Here is a 16549-nt window from a genome sequence, read left to right as displayed (position 1 = left end):
AATAAGCAGCAAAACAATTTTTTTGAGTGCAATCTTTAAATAAACAGTAGTTTATATTCCCTTTCATGCAGTAAAGAAGTAATGAATGTACATACAGTATGTCTGTATTGAAATTAATTCATTTATAAGCTCCAAAATATTCTATTTATTTAAAAAAAAATTATTATATATATATATATATATATATATATATATATATATATATATATATATATATATATATATATATATGTATATGTATATATATCGATCAATAAACAGTAGTAGTATCTGTTCTGGTATCAATGAAATGTAAACTATTTCCATTCCTAGTAATGGGACATAATACACTACTTTAAAAGCAGTACTATTGTGAAAGAGATTGACAGTTTCAAATAACTGTATGTATATTAATACATTTTACTGTGTAATTCAGTCTGGTTGTGGCATAACTGAATTTTCATCAGTGTCATCTTCAGTGTCATTTGAGCCTTCAAAAATCATTCTAATTAATATAACATTTTAATAAAAGAGATTATTATATTAATGTGAGTGATGTCAATTAAATAAACACAATAATTAAAATTTGCAGGCAGTTATTGATTAAGAGACCACTTGAAAATTCTCAATATAAAATTTTTTTCATTTTTAGCTTGAAAATTTAATTTCACATGTTCATATTAATCTTCAGACAACACAATGCCAATGTTTTTAAATTCAGAAAAGTAAAAAATGACCATTTAGTCTGCTCTAAATAACAGTGAATCCAGTACCAGTGAATCTAAGTGACTTCGTCTAGTACATCCAGAAAAACAGATCATTTTTTAGTGGTCTTTTAATGTTTTAAGCTAAAAAGTAAAGTAAAAAATCTAAATGTGTTTGTGATTGTTCTTTTTTTCACCTGTTTTTTAGTTTTGAGAAGTCGGACACACATCGGTTTGAAGTTCCCCGAATGTTAATGGAGGATAATGTTTCACTGGAGATTTACATCAGTAAAATGAAGGACAAGTGAGTTACTCTGCAATGTTTCATAACTGTGGCCTCTACAGTCTGACATTTCACTGATGTTTCCACTCTCTGTTCGTGATTGGCCAGGGATCTGTATAAGTGGTGGGGTCATTATCTGGAGAGCCAATCAGACATGGAGGCTGCGCTGCATTATTACGACTTAGCTCAGGATTACCTGTCTCAAGTGCGCGTGCACTGCTACCTGGGAAACATTCAAAAGGTACGTTCACGGAATTCCCTTGGTGTGCGAATTCAAGTCCGCATGAACTGGAAGCTGTGACCGCTTTTTTTCATATTGTGATGCAGTTCCTAGAGAAACTGAATATTAAATGAGATTAAAAAGTGGGTGAGCTACTGTGAGCTAATTGGATGTTGTTGTAAAGTAGGCATTTCATTCAGAAAGTTCAGGAAAAGGGTTTGGGGAGAGTTATTACAACCTAACAGACTCCTCACCATTTCTGTTTGTTGTCAAAACTGACAACTGGAGGGGTGTGCTTAAGTATGTTAGCCATGCCCAATGCCTAAGACAGACCTAATCTGAGAATTTAACTGAAAACAAACAGGAATAAAGATTACCATAGATATATACACTAGATATCGCATACGGACCATGAGCATGCGTCAATACCGCCGCCGTATTTGTACAGGGCTCCCAGGAGAAAAGTCATTCAACCGCACTAGTCAAGACTAAAGCCAATCTGAAGATGCGGGACTTGTGTGCTGTGTCAAAGCATCAAGGCAGAACATTTCATAGATAAAATTAATTTTTTAAAGATTTTGTATGTTGCAAACTTTTGTGCTCAACAAGTAACGTTATTGACGATAACAGTCTCTGACCATAAGGCAAAGTAGCACCAACTTGCACTAAATACTAGGCTTATGCTAGTTTTGTTAAATAAAATCAGCAAACAATGTACATAAAAAACAATGACAACAAGACGCTGCGGTGCCAGAAACTTGTATTATTGTAGGCTGAGTAGCGGCTAGTTTTTGAAGTAACTTATAAGGGTGCCTGATAACCTGCGCCTCAATGTGCAAACTGTGTACCCTAAATTAATGAATATTACAAATGTTATATACCATTTAGATCAGAAAGGTGGATATGCACATTGATACGCAGGGATATCGATGGTCCACACGAGTCGTTTATAATGGAGAATCACAAACGAATCACTCCCTCTGTTAGCATTAGAAGTGAAAGCGGGAAGGGTTGGGAGGATAATACATTTCCATGCAGACAAACACACGCTCTTTGTCGACAATGCCCGTGCAGTAGTGATGCGCAGATGGTGGTTATATCTGGGGGTGCTGCAGATAATCCGCGGGTCGGGTAATAAAAAAATACATTAAGAGATTAGTTGCGGGTGGATGAGTTTAATTATTAATGATTTTTGCTTTGTACTTTTTAAACATATTTGTTAAAGCAGAAATGGAGGGGAAACCGATCCGAGAGAAACTTAAAAAGGGAGAATTAAAAACAAAACAAAAGGAAGGAAAGAAAAGTGCCGCATGGGAGTGTTTTAGCAAAGGTTAACGAAGTTGAATCAAGTGCTGGGTATGTAATAGGCTATGCAACGGCTGTAAAGCGCTTTATATGAAAGCCACAAGACCGGTAGCTCAAATATGAAACATCATGTGTGTGCTAAATCTAAAGGCCGGTCAAGTCAAAGTCTGACAAGCACTTTAAGTTCTTACATTCGTCAGGACAGCAAAAAAATATCACTGGAAGTTACGTGGATGCATGTGTGGACCTGTGCTGCCTTGATATACAGTACGCCCCTTCCATGTTGTCTCTGGCAAGGGATGCGCAGATTAGCTCACTGAATCTGTAACAAGCGGTTCACACTGACCTATCATCATTATCATGCTTAAAACAAAGAATTAGAATTATTAAAAGTGACTATCGGGTACGAATATGTATATATCACAAAAAATTCTATGTTCGGGCAGGTGTTGGGTGGATGATTAGTATGAAGCTTCGGATTCTGGTGACATTTCAGCTGATCCGCGGATCTCTACTGTGCGGTCACTCCTCCATCAATATAGAAAAGTGATGTACAATTAAAATTTTCGTCATTAAAAAAAATTGCAAACCGCCCACCAGGAAAACTCCTGATGATAGATATATGTAATTATGTTTATATATCTGGCTCCGGATGACCAGTCATCCACTACACCTTGGTCCCACATTCATTTCAAATGAGCGCTACCCTGTACCAAAATGGCGGCTTTATTGACGCATTCCTTCCAAGAGACAACAACAGCATAGGCGACATCTAATGTAAATATCTATGAAAGATTACAAGGGCAAATGTTTTTTGTTCTTAATGACATGCACAGATGAATTGTTCACCACAAAGTTAGCAATGTGAGCTAAGCAAATATTAATATACCTTAAAGTCCTGATGTATTGAACACCTTGTTATTTCTCAGGCGAGTGAAATTGCCAATGAAACTGGCAACAGGGCAGCATCTTATCATGTTGCGCGGCAATATGAGGGACAGGATGAAATCAGCCAATCAGTGCACTTCTATACACGCGCACAAGCCTATAATAACGCAATACGATTGTGTAAAGAGAACAACCTGGATGACCAGCTTATGAATCTGGCACTGCTTAGCAATCCAGAGGACATGATGGACACAGCCATGTATTATGAAGAGAAAGGAAAGCACATGGACCGAGCGGTTATGCTTTATCACAAGGTACATCTAAAGACATGTTGTGTTGAAGTTCATCACTAGGTGGTGCTGTTTGCTAGAATAACACCATTCTGCTTTTCCAGGCAGGTCATGTCTCCAAGGCTCTGGAACTAGCTTTTGCAACTGAACAGTTTGGAGCCCTGCAGCTGATTGCAGAGGATTTGAATGAAGCCAGCGACCCTGCATTATTAGCACGCTGCTCAGATTTCTTCATAGAACACGCTCAGTATCAGAAGGCAGTGGAATTGCTGGTAGCTGCCAAAAAGGTGAGCATGCAACACAACCCGCCTCATATAACATCAGTTCATGTTAAGGTTATGATCATTTTGCATTTATTAAATTAGTTTTTATTTTAACAATGTTTTTTTTTTATTTACTGTAGATAAAAAACTATTTTTAACAGCTCTTACCGCATATATATATACACACACAGTTGAAGTCAGAATTATTAGCCTCCCTTTAATTTTTTTTCTTTTTCATATATTTCCCAAATGATGTTTAACAGAGCAAAGAAATTTTCACAGTATGTCTGATAATATTTTTTCTTCTAGAGAAAGTCTTATTTGTTTTATTTTGGCTAGAATAAAAGCAGCTTTTAATTTTTTTAAATCCATTTTTTAAGGTCAAAATTAGCCTCTTTATGCTAATTGTTTTGCTTCGATAGTCTACAGAACAAACCATCATTATACAATAACTTGCCTAATTACCCTTACCTGCCTAGTTAACCTAATTACCCTAGTTAAGTCTTTAAGCTGTATAAAAGTGTCTTTAAAATATCTTGTCAAATATTATTTACTGTCATCATGGCAAAGATAAAATAAATCCGTTATTAGAAATGAGTTATTAAAACAGTTAGTTTTTCAGTGACTGTTGTTAGTTTTGTTTACTTAATTCATTTATTCCTTAGTCCCTTATTTATCAGAGGTCGCCACAGCAGAATGAACCGCTAACTATTCCGGCACATGTTTTACACAGCAGATGACCTTCAAGCTGCAACCCAGTACTGGGAAACACCAATACACACTCATTCACACACACACACACTCACACACACTCATACACTACAGCCAATTTAGTTCACCCAATTCACCTATAGTTGCATGTGTTTGGGCTGTGGGGGAAAACAGAGCACCTGGAGGAAACCCATGCCAGCACGGGGAGAACATGCAAACACACAGAAATGCCAAATGGACCAGCTAGGACTCGAACCAGCGACCTTCTTGTTGAGCCACCATTCAACCTGTTTTGTTTACTTTTAGTTTTTAATTAATTGCAAATTTATCAGTTAATGAAAACAGATTGAGCACTAGTTTTAGCCGTAGTTTTCGTTTACTAAAATAACTTTGATTTATATTCCCATAATATCCATATATGCAAACCCTTTTTAAATGTTTTATAAGTGTACGCATATGAATCTGTGTTTGTAGTACCATGAGGCGCTCCAGTTGTGTTTGGACCAGAGTTTGACCATCACTGAAGATCTGGCTGAAAGTCTGACGGTGCCGAAAGACTCAACTCTTATGTCGGAGGCCGGGAGGAAAGAGCTGCTGGAAAAAATCGCAGACTGCTGCATGCGGCAGGGAAACTACCACCTAGCCACAAAGAAATACACACAAGCTGGAAACAAGATCAAGGTTTGAAATATCAACAGCTTATTCAGTCATTCATTTTGTCTGGGCAGATACTTGATTCTCATTGGTTAATCACTGTATTTTTATTGTCTTTATGATGCAAATCAATGAAATTCAACTGATCCCATCTTTATCACACATAACTGCTAGTTTCGTGTCATTACACTCTCTTTAATTTCTTCTCAGATCAATCCTATAAATCATAATCTATGGGAATTTTACATGACTTTTTAAAGACTCTTAATGATCAAACTTTGCTGGAAAAAACTATACATTGTACTATTTTTTAAGGAACATTAATTTCTTAATCTCTCAGTCATTATTGTGTTACATTGAATTAAAATTCAAAACGTTACTGGGAGATATAAAGTGAAAACTTATAGTTTAAATGCATTTTATTTACATTACAGGCTATCTGAAAAATCCCTTTAAACCTATTATGTGTTTTCATATTTGTATTCATACAGCGGGGAATACAAGTATTGAACACGTCACCATTTTTCTCAGAAAACATATTTCTAAAGGTGCAGTGAAATTTTCACTGGGTGTTGATAGAAACGAAAGAAATCCATATATGCAAAGAAAACAAATCTAATTAGTTTACAAATTAAGCTATGGATAATAAAATAAAATGACATAGGTAAAAAGTATTGAACACATGAAGAAAGAGAGGTGTAGAAAGGCAGCAAAAGCCCAGACAGCAGCTGAAATCTCTCAGTTGTTCTTCAGCAAGCCTCTGCCCTTCCTCAGTGTACATGAATATCAGCTGCTTCAGTCCAACATCTACATTAGCAGGATGATGAAGATGAAGCCAGGGTGGACATTTCAGCAAGACAATGATCTAAAACACAGCCAAGAAGAGTCTCAAATGCTTTCAGAGAAAGAATATCAAGCTGTAGAATGGCCCAGCCAATCACCTGACCTGAATCCAATAGAAAATACAAATTAAAGATCAGATTTGATAGACGAGACCCACAGAACCATCAAGATGTTTACACTCTGTGAAGTCTGTGAAAAACTCACATCTGAGCAATGCATGAGACTTCAATCTCCATTTGAGAGGCGTCTTTAAGCTGCCGTCACCAAAAAAGCCTTTTATATAAAGTATTTAAGACATTTCAGTAGTTCAGTTCTTACACAGAACTTATTTTTTAGATCTTTTTGTTTTGCTTGTATTGTTTTTGGTATTTAACAAGACGTAGTTCAATTCCACGTCAGCAGCTCCTTTAGAAGTATTATTCCCAGTAAAATACATGACGTGTTCAATACTTATTTCCCTCGCTGTAGATCTAATTATGGTGGCTTGAAAAGCCAGCATACTGTTATCTATCTTAAACTTATTATTATGGTGGCTTGAAAAGCCAGCATATTGTTATCTATCTTAAACTTATTATTATTCTTCTTCTTCTTCTTCTTCTTCTTCTTCTTATTCTTCTGAGACTAATTTCTAAGTGTATCTCCTCCTAGGCCTTTCAAGCTACATACTTCAAACTTTCGTCAAACCTTCAAACTGGTCTGACTCGGGTTGCTATATCTTTTCTAACTGATCCGACCTTGGGTTTTCCGAAAAACGACCCAGAAAAAACCCAAAAGTCCCATTGACTTAACATTGGGTCAAACTTTGTGAGCTCATAACTCTGCATCAGACTGTCCTACAGACTTCTAACTGGACTCATTTAACTCAGTCTAGCCAGCAGCCAATAACTGATGACTTTTTAACTTACTAGCCACTCCCTAGCAACCACTTACAGCACCCTAGCAACTGTCCCATAGACTTCCATTGTAAAAGACTCCCATTGACTTAACATTGGATCAACCTTTGTGAGCTCATAACTCTGCATCAGACTGTCCTACAGACTTCTAACTGGCCTCATTCAACTCAGTCTAGCCAGCAGCCAATCACTGATTACCTTTAAACTTACTAGCCACTCCCTAGCAACCAATTTCAGCACCCTAGCAACTGTCCCAGAGACTGTGACTAGCTATTCTAACACACGCTAACAGTTTTAACATCCTACTGACATGCTAATCTTGCTAGAAAGGTGCTAGCAACACGATAGTGACATGCTAGTCATGCTAGTAACATGCTAATTCATGCTAGAATCATGCTAACAACATGCTAATTCATGCTAGAAACAAGCTGACTCATGCTAGAATCATGCTAGTAACATGCTAGTTACATGCTAATTAATGCTAGAATCATGCTAGTTACATGCTAATTCATGCTAGAAACATGCTAATTCATGCTAGAATCATGCTAACGACATGCTAATTCATGCTATAAACATGCTAATAACATGCTAATAACATGCTAATTCATGCTAGAAACATGCTAGTAACATGCTAGAATCATGCTAGTAACATGCTAATTCATGCTAGAATCATGCTAATAACATGCTAATTCATGCTAGAATCATGCTAGTAACATGCTAATTCATGCTAGAATCATGCTAGTAACATGCTAATTCATGCTAGAAACATGCTAGTAACATGCTAATTCATGCTAGAATCATGCTAGTAACATGCTAATTCATGCTAGAAACATGCTAGTAACATGCTAATTCATGCTAGAAACATGCTAGTAACATGCTAATCCATGCTAGAATCATGCTAGTAACATGCTAATTCATGCTAGAATCATGCTAGTAAAATGCTAATTCATGCTAGAATCATGCTAGTAACATGCTAATTCATGCTAGAATCATGCTAGTAACATGCTAATTCATGCTAGAAACATGCTAGTAACATGCTAATTCATGCTAGAATCATGCTAGTAACATGCTAATTCATGCTAGAATCATGCTAATAACATGCTAATTCATGCTAGAAACATGCTAATTCATGCTAGAATCATGCTAATAACATGCTAATTCATGCTAGAAACATGCTAGTAACATGCTAATTAATGCTAGAAACATGCTAGTAACATGCTAATTCATGCTAGAATCATGCTAGTAACATGCTAATTCATGCTAGAAACATGCTAGTAACATGCTAATTCATGCTAGAATCATGCTAGTAACATGCTAATTCATGCTAGAATCATGCTAATAACATGCTAATTCATGCTAGAAACATGATAGTAACATGGTAATTCATGCTAGAATCATGCTAGTTACATGCTAATCCATGCTAGAATCATGCTAGTAACATGCTAATTCATGCTAGAATCATGCTAGTAACATGCTAATTCATGCTAAAATCATGCTAGTAACATGCTAATTCATGCTAGAATCATGCTAATAACATGCTAGAATCATGCTAATAACATGCTAATTCATGCTAGAAACATGCTAATTCATGCTAGAATCATGCTAATAACATGCTAATTCATGCTAGAAACATGCTAGTAACATGCTAATTAATGCTAGAAACATGCTAGTAACATGCTAATTCATGCTAGAATCATGCTAGTAACATGCTAATTCATGCTAGAAACATGCTAGTAACATGCTAATTCATGCTAGAATCATGCTAGTAACATGCTAATTCATGCTAGAATCATGCTAATAACATGCTAATTCATGCTAGAAACATGATAGTAACATGGTAATTCATGCTAGAATCATGCTAGTTACATGCTAATCCATGCTAGAATCATGCTAGTAACATGCTAATTCATGCTAGAATCATGCTAGTAACATGCTAATTCATGCTAAAATCATGCTAGTAACATGCTAATTCATGCTAGAATCATGCTAATAACATGCTAATTCATGCTAGAAACATGCTAGTAACATGCTAATTCATGCTAGAATCATGCTAGTAACATGCTAATTCATGCTAGAAACATGCTAATTCATGCTAGAATCATGCTAGTAACATGCTAATTCATGCTAGAATCATGCTAATAACATGCTAATTCATGCTAGAAACATGCTAATTCATGCTAGAATCATGCTAATACCATGCTAAATCATGCTAGAAACATGCTAGTAACATGCCAATTCGTGCTAGAAACATGCTAGTAACATGCTAATTCATGCTAGAATCATGCTAGTAACATGCTAATTCATGCTAGAATCATGCTAGTAACATGCTAATTCATGCTAGAATCATGCTAATAACATGCTAATTCATGCTAGAAACATGTTAATTCATGCTAGAATCATGCTAATAACATGCTAGTAACATGCTAATTCATGCTAGAAACATGCTAGTAACATGCTAATTCATGCTAGAATCATGCTAGTAACATGCTAATTCATGCTAGAAACATGCTAGTAACATGCTAACTCATGCTAGAAACATGCTAGTAACATGCTAATTCATGCTAATTCATGCTAGAAACATGCTAGTAACATGCTAGTTACATGCTAATTTATGTTAGAATCATGCTAGTTACTTGCTAATTCATGCTAGTAACATGCTAATTCAGACTCGGCTTTTCAAGCCACCATAAAGTTTGTCCTCAAACTTTAATATCTAGTTCTTCTTCTTCTTCTTCTTCTTCTTCTTCTTCTTCTTCTGAGACTAATTTCTAAGTGTATCTCCTCCTAGGCCTTTCAAGCTACATACTTCAAACTTTCGTCAAACCTTCAAACTGGTCTGACTCGGGTTGCTATATCTTTTCTAACTGATCCGACCTTGGGTTTTCCGAAAAACGACCCAGAAAAATCCCAAAAGTCCCATTGACTTAACATTGGGTCAAACTTTGTGAGCTCATAACTCTGCATCAGACTGTCCTACAGACTTCTAACTGGACTCATTTAACTCAGTCTAGCCAGCAGCCAATAACTGATGACTTTTTAACTTACTAGCCACTCCCTAGCAACCACTTACAGCACCCTAGCAACTGTCCCATAGACTTCCATTGTAAAAGACTCCCATTTACTTAACATTGGATCAACCTTTGTGAGCTCATAACTCTGCATCAGACTGTCCTACAGACTAGAGTCTGGCCTCATTCAACTCAGTCTAGCCAGCAGCCAATCACTGATTACCTTTAAACTTACTAGCCACTCCCTAGCAACCAATTTCAGCACCCTAGCAACTGTCCCAGAGACTGTGACTAGCTATTCTAACACACGCTAACAGTTTTAACATCCTACTGACATGCTAATCTTGCTAGAAAGGTGCTAGCAACACGATAGTGACATGCTAGTCATGCTAGTAACATGCTAATTCATGCTAGAATCATGCCAACAACATGCTAATTCATGCTAGAAACAAGCTGATTCATGCTAGAATCATGCTAGTAACATGCTAGTTACATGCTAATAAATGCTAGAATCATGCTAGTTACATGCTAATTCATGCTAGAAACATGCTAATTCATGCTAGAATCATGCTAACAATATGCTAATTCATGCTAGAAACATGCTAGTAACATGCTAATTCATGCTAGAAACATGCTAGTAACATGCTAGAATCATGCTAGTAACATGCTAATTCATGCTGGAAACATGCTAGTAACATGCTAATTCATGTTAGAATCATGCTAGTAACATGCTAATCCAAGCTAGAATCATGCTAGTAACATGCTAATTCATGCTAGACTCATGCTAGTAACATGCTAATTCATGCTAGAATCATGCTAGTAACATGCTAATTCATGCTAGAATCATGCTAGTAACATGCTAATTCATGCTAGTAACATGCTAATTCATGCTAGAAACATGCTAGTAACATGCTAATTCATGCTAGAAACATGCTAGTAACATGCTAATTCATGCTAGAATCATGCTAATAACATGCTAATTCATGCTAGAAACATGCTAATTCATGCTAATAACATGCTAATTCATGCTAGAGACATGCTAGTAACATGCTAATTCATGCTCCAGACATGCTAGTAACATGCTAATTCATGCTAGAATCATGCTAGTAACATGCTAATTCATGCTAGAAACATGCTAGTAACATGCTAATTCATGCTAGAATCATGCTAGTAACATGCTAATTCATGCTAGAATCATGCTAATAACATGCTAATTTATGCTAGAATCATGCTAGTAACATACTAATTCATGCTAGAATCATGCTAGTAACATGCTAATTTATGCTAGAAACATGCTAGTAACATGCTAATTCATGCTAGAATCATGCTAGTAACATGCTAATTCATGCTAGAATCATGCTAATTCATGCTAGAATCATGCTAGTAACATGCTAATTCATGCTAGAATCATGCTAATAACATGCTAATTTATGCTAGTAACATGCTAATTCATGCTAGAATCATGCTAATAACATGCTAATTCATGCTAATAACATGCTAATTCATGCTAGAAACATGCTAATTCATGCTAGAAACACGCTAGTAACATGCTAATTCATGCTAGAATCATGCTAATTCATGCTAGAAACATGCTAGTAACATGCTAATTCATGCTAGAATCATGCTAGTTACATGCTAATTCATGCTAGAATCATGCTAGTAACATGCTAATTCATGCTAGAAACATGCTAGTAACATGCTAGTAACATGCTAGAATCATGCTAGTAACATGCTAATTCATGCTAGAATCATGCTAGTTACATGCTAATTCCTGCTAGAATCATGCTAATAACATGCTAATTCATGCTAGAATCATGCTAATAACATGCTAATTCATGCTAGAATCATGCTAATAACATGCTAATTCATGCTAGAACTATGCTAGAAACATGCTAATTCATGCTAGAATCATGCTAATAACATGCTAATTCATGCTAGAACTATGCTAGAAACATGCTAATTCATGCTAGAATCATGCTAACAACATGCTAATACATGCTAATCCATGCTATAATCATGCTAGTTACATGCAAATTCATGCTAGGATCATGCTAATTCATCCTAGAATCATGCTAGTTACATGCTAATTCATGCTAGAATCATGCTAATTCATGCTAGAATCATGCTAGTTTACACTTTAAAACGACTTCAAACTTTTAGACTCGGCTTTTCAAGCCACCATAAAGTTTGTCCTCAAACTTTAATATCTAGTTTTGTTTAATGACCATTTGTGTATCTTCTCTCCACCTGAAACCTTTTCGCCAGCCTCTTCTAAAAGCAAAGCTCTTCTGTTCTGTTCTTGTCTTTGACAGGCGATGCGAGCGCTGCTGAAATCGGGAGATACGGAGAAAATTGTCTTTTTCGCTGGCGTTTCCAGACAGAAGGAGATTTATGTAATGGCAGCCAACTACCTGCAGTCACTGGACTGGAGGAACGACGCGGAGATCATGAAGAACATCATTAGCTTCTACACAAAAGGACGGGCACTCGAGCTGCTGGCTGGTTTCTATGAGGCCTGTGCCGAGGTATGTTGAGAGCACCACACAGCACCCGGAAAACTCATACAATACTCAGTTATACTTAAATGCAGTCTGTGGTGTGCACAGGTGGAAATAGATGATTATCAGAATTATGAGAAGGCTTACGGCGCTCTGACTGAGGCATGTAAATGTTTAACTAAAGCAAAAGGTCGCAGCGGAGAAGAGGCTGATGGCAAACTGCTCATACTGACTCACAGACTCGGACTTATCAAGAGGTTCATTCAGGCACGAAGGTAATGGTGAAATATGAACGGTTTAATTGTGTGTTCTGTTAACATCTGTGCAGACACCTACAAGGGTGACGATACACAGGGCAGGTTACTATTAAAGAATACAACATTGTCTAAAGTACATTCATTTTCCTTTGGCTTAGTGCCTTATTTATCAGGGGTTTACACAGTGGAATGAACCACCAACTCTTCCGGCATATGTTTTACGCAACGCATGCCCTTCCAGCCGCAACCCAGTACTGGGAAACACCTTTACATTCTCACATGCACACACAATCATAATCTACAGCCATTTTAGTTAATCCAATTCACCTATAGAGGGGACACGGGGAGAACATGCAAACTCCACACAGAAATGCCAGCTGGCCCAGCCGAGACTCGAACCAGCAACCTTCTTGCTGTGAGGCGACAATGCTAACCACTGACTATGTCAGTGCATCAATTTCTAGCTACTATAATGGTTTTAAATACATGTAGAGAACAAAAAAACATCTTTAGGGCATATAAAAGAGGAAAGGGGAAAAGAATTACAATCACAGGGCAGCTTTTTGAGCAATGCCGCCGTCAGTAGGCAACCAGGTAAGGCGTAGGGCAACTAATAAGGGGATCTGCATCCAGATACAATTTATTGCCTGATCCAAGTAGGAAAGTAGCCAAGCAACATTGCTCTAAAAGTCTGCAGGATTTATTATTCCAGTCCAAATTGAAAATATCGGAGAGGGGTTTTATTACACATCCCCTCCTCAGACAACTCGATGCACATGCAGGTTGCCAACTTGACAACATGAACAGGAGCGAGCATGTCTTGTGATCCACCCGTGCACTGGAAGTTGCTCAGCTAATCTTTACCTTTGTAATATTTATATTATTTGCTAATTAAAAACTACATCATGTGCATTTTTGCAATTGAATCTCATTTCAGAGGCGGCTTCTGTCCTCTGATGGTCACATTTTCTTTTCATACATTTTCTGCATACATTGAGGCAGCCTTCATGACTGAAATAAAATATGGTGGTATAATTTGAATTGGGTAAACTGGCTGTGGGCGGAGTTACAAAGACCAAAACAAAGACAGACGTTCCAACACAACACAATTTCAAAGCAGAATAACTGACTTAAGCAGTTTTTTTCGGATAAACAGCTATGTTCACTTAGCATGTTTCTTAAATATTTCCAAACATATTGTGGTATTTTAATGCTTTGGAAGATTCAAATACTTACACACAGCACCTTTCAAGTTTATTTATGTATTTTTAGAATGCATGAGGAGGATCCGGTAGAAGCAGTGCGTTTGTGCGAGTCTCTGCTGGAAGAGAAGGATCTGGATCCAGCAGTGCGTGTTGGAGATGTGTACGGCTTCCTGGTGGAACATTACTGCCATCATGGCAACTTCACACAGGTCTCTGTTTATTCATAGCATGTTGTGTTTTTGGGGATACACGCGCTCAGAATCTGTGTGCACTTGTTTTTACAAGTTCCACAAGTAGTCTCACTCTCATTAAAGATGTAGATGACTACAGCGAACACTGAGGGTTCGTGCAAAAATCAGGATCCTTAAAAGCATAATAATATGTCATATAAAGTTTAAGAATTACGTCAATAAGTACGTTTACATGGATACTAATAATTTGATTTTAATACGATTAAGACAGTACTCTGATTAAGAATCTACCATGTAAACAGCGATTTTTGATTAATTTAATTCGATTAAGGTCATAATCGAAAGGAGAAATCGAATTAAGACATGTGGAGTATGGGGGCATGTATGAAATGTTCCTGAATGAAAGTGAAAGTGCCAAACTGCAATTAAAGTCGACAAATTAAAAATGAAACTCCCGAAATGACATAAAACTCTGGTGGAAACGTAGATGACATGGTGACACAATGACGTTAATCAAATTATGTACATAACATGTAAAACGGGATCATGAAAGGAACATTCAAAAAGCTCATATAAATGCCTTAATCTTATTATTGTCTTAATTAGAGTAAGGCAAATTATTCGATTACTGATGTCCTTGAAAACGTAGTCAATCTCAGCACAGATTGGGGCTATTCAACCGCATATGTATTTACTCTACAAAAGCGATCTCTAGTTTACTCCTAGAAGTGTTTAAAGGTTGACAAGCATGTATGTCACATTGCCTACCAATCCACCAAGCAGTTTTATTTTTTAAAGACATCTAATAGGCATCCAAACAGAAGTCTTGGCTAAAGTAGAGCTAAACTAGGTCTGTCCGTGAAAATTTAGTAGACCTCGAACAATAGTCTAAAACCAAAACTAATAGACAGATTAGAAAGACTTCACTTGTGTAGTCATTCATTACTAGGTATTTGATTACTAGTCTGTTTTTGGACTATTGTTAGATGTCTGTTAGATTTTAAATGACTGCCCAAATTTAGCCTTGTTTCAGACAAGATGTCGATGTTTGCTCGGTTTAAATGCATTGACAACATCTGGCTCGCTTGTAGCTTTTGTTTCTATACCTGATTTATTTTCTGATATGTTTTTGTATTATTTTATCTGCATGTCTCAAGCCTACTTTAGGATGTTTTCTTCACACAAATCCATTTAAAGTAAAATTATATTTACATTTTTTTTTCCATTAGGCATGGAGTAAAATAGAGGAATTGAGATCAACACATCCCAAAATAAACCTGAGCATGTATGTGAGTCAAAACAGTCTGGAGGCTTTACAAAATGCTGCTGGAATCCGCCTGGTCTACAAAGATACCAACACACATGCTGCTGCTGATGACGATGAAGAGGTGGAGGAAGATGAAAACATCAATCATTGACAACAATTCCCACAAGACACTACATCCATTTCACACAAAAAAACACAACTAGTCTACTGAAGTCTCCCTATCAAATCTTGGTTTACTCCTCCATTTTTCCTAAAATGTGCCATATTTCTATTGGACTGCCAGTCTAGCAGATGGGATGTTTTTGGTAGATGATGTGTGATTTTGTTAAAGCCATTTTGCAGGTTGCCTTAAGTAGAGTAGCTTGTTTGCCCAGAATGCATTTACATATTTGACGTGTGTGGCCTTTTAATCAAGAATGACACGGGACCACTATATTCGAGTCGTTTTGTACAATTTACAAATTATTTAAAGACCAGACTTGTTCAACAATCTTTGTATCATATATATTGTACACATTTTAATAAATATTTTCTATGTTTATTTAATTATATTGTGTTTTTGAGTAAATTGCAATAGCTCTACATCTCTCTAAGTAAAATGTCCAAATTGGTTATGCATTTTATGTATGACAACATACATTTTATGTATATTACTTCAGTAAATCGCGAAAATCATTACAAAGGCGTATAGATCTTGTTGTTTGTAGGTAATCATGAAGTAATCGTCGAAGTCGGTGTCCCACACAGCCTCGAAATTAGTCAGCACTGATTGGCCAGCTTTCCCGCCTGTTACGATTTGAACTATAAACCGGTAACGGTCGAACAACGTTTTTAAGAGATCCAGCATTTTCGCTCTCAAGTTCTCTGAGATTGAACGGCACCTGTCGTGGTCGTATTTTATTCCTCCAAATGCTTCTCTGAGCAGTTCTTCACATTTCTCCCGAACCAGAAAAGGCTGGAATTTGCGCAAATGTTCCAGTTCATAATTATCAGGCACAGCTTGTTCGTCGCCAGACTCGTGTTGTCCTCCAGTATCAGCATCTGTGTTGCTGATGAAATGATCCGTATCGGGTATCTTTGAACGTGACAT

The 16549-nt window shown here is 36.8% G+C and overlaps 2 protein-coding genes across 3 annotated transcripts in view; one reads left to right on the top strand and one right to left on the bottom strand.

The window, feature by feature from the left end:
* ift140 (intraflagellar transport 140 homolog (Chlamydomonas)) overlaps positions 1–16005 on the top strand; it is a 75410-nt gene extending 59405 nt beyond the window's left edge. For both annotated transcript variants that reach the window (XM_056450159.1, XM_056450161.1), the window contains exons 21-29: positions 892–987; positions 1075–1207; positions 3421–3693; positions 3774–3956; positions 5118–5324; positions 12354–12566; positions 12648–12814; positions 14069–14210; positions 15422–16005. In XM_056450159.1, the coding sequence (XP_056306134.1) occupies positions 892–987; positions 1075–1207; positions 3421–3693; positions 3774–3956; positions 5118–5324; positions 12354–12566; positions 12648–12814; positions 14069–14210; positions 15422–15610 (1603 nt within the window). In that variant the 3' untranslated portion in view covers positions 15611–16005. The remainder of the gene's footprint in view (positions 1–891; positions 988–1074; positions 1208–3420; positions 3694–3773; positions 3957–5117; positions 5325–12353; positions 12567–12647; positions 12815–14068; positions 14211–15421) is intronic.
* A 109-nt stretch (positions 16006–16114) lies between these two features.
* LOC130218109 (dynein light chain Tctex-type protein 2B) lies at positions 16115–16549 on the bottom strand. Its single transcript, XM_056450147.1, has one exon. It carries the CDS (start codon positions 16547–16549, stop codon positions 16115–16117), a length of 435 nt encoding a protein of 144 aa, XP_056306122.1.

The sequence above is a fragment of the Danio aesculapii genome, chromosome 24 (genome assembly GCF_903798145.1).
Source record: "Danio aesculapii chromosome 24, fDanAes4.1, whole genome shotgun sequence".
NCBI classification, from domain to species: Eukaryota; Metazoa; Chordata; class Actinopteri; order Cypriniformes; family Danionidae; genus Danio; species Danio aesculapii.
Note: the sequence above shows the minus strand (reverse complement) of the source record. Positions and strands in the feature narration are given on the sequence as shown.

Coding starts and splice junctions, on each gene's coding strand:
- LOC130218109 (XM_056450147.1), bottom strand. CDS start 16,549: ATGTCACGTTCAAAGATACCCGATACGGATCATTTCATCAGCAACACA.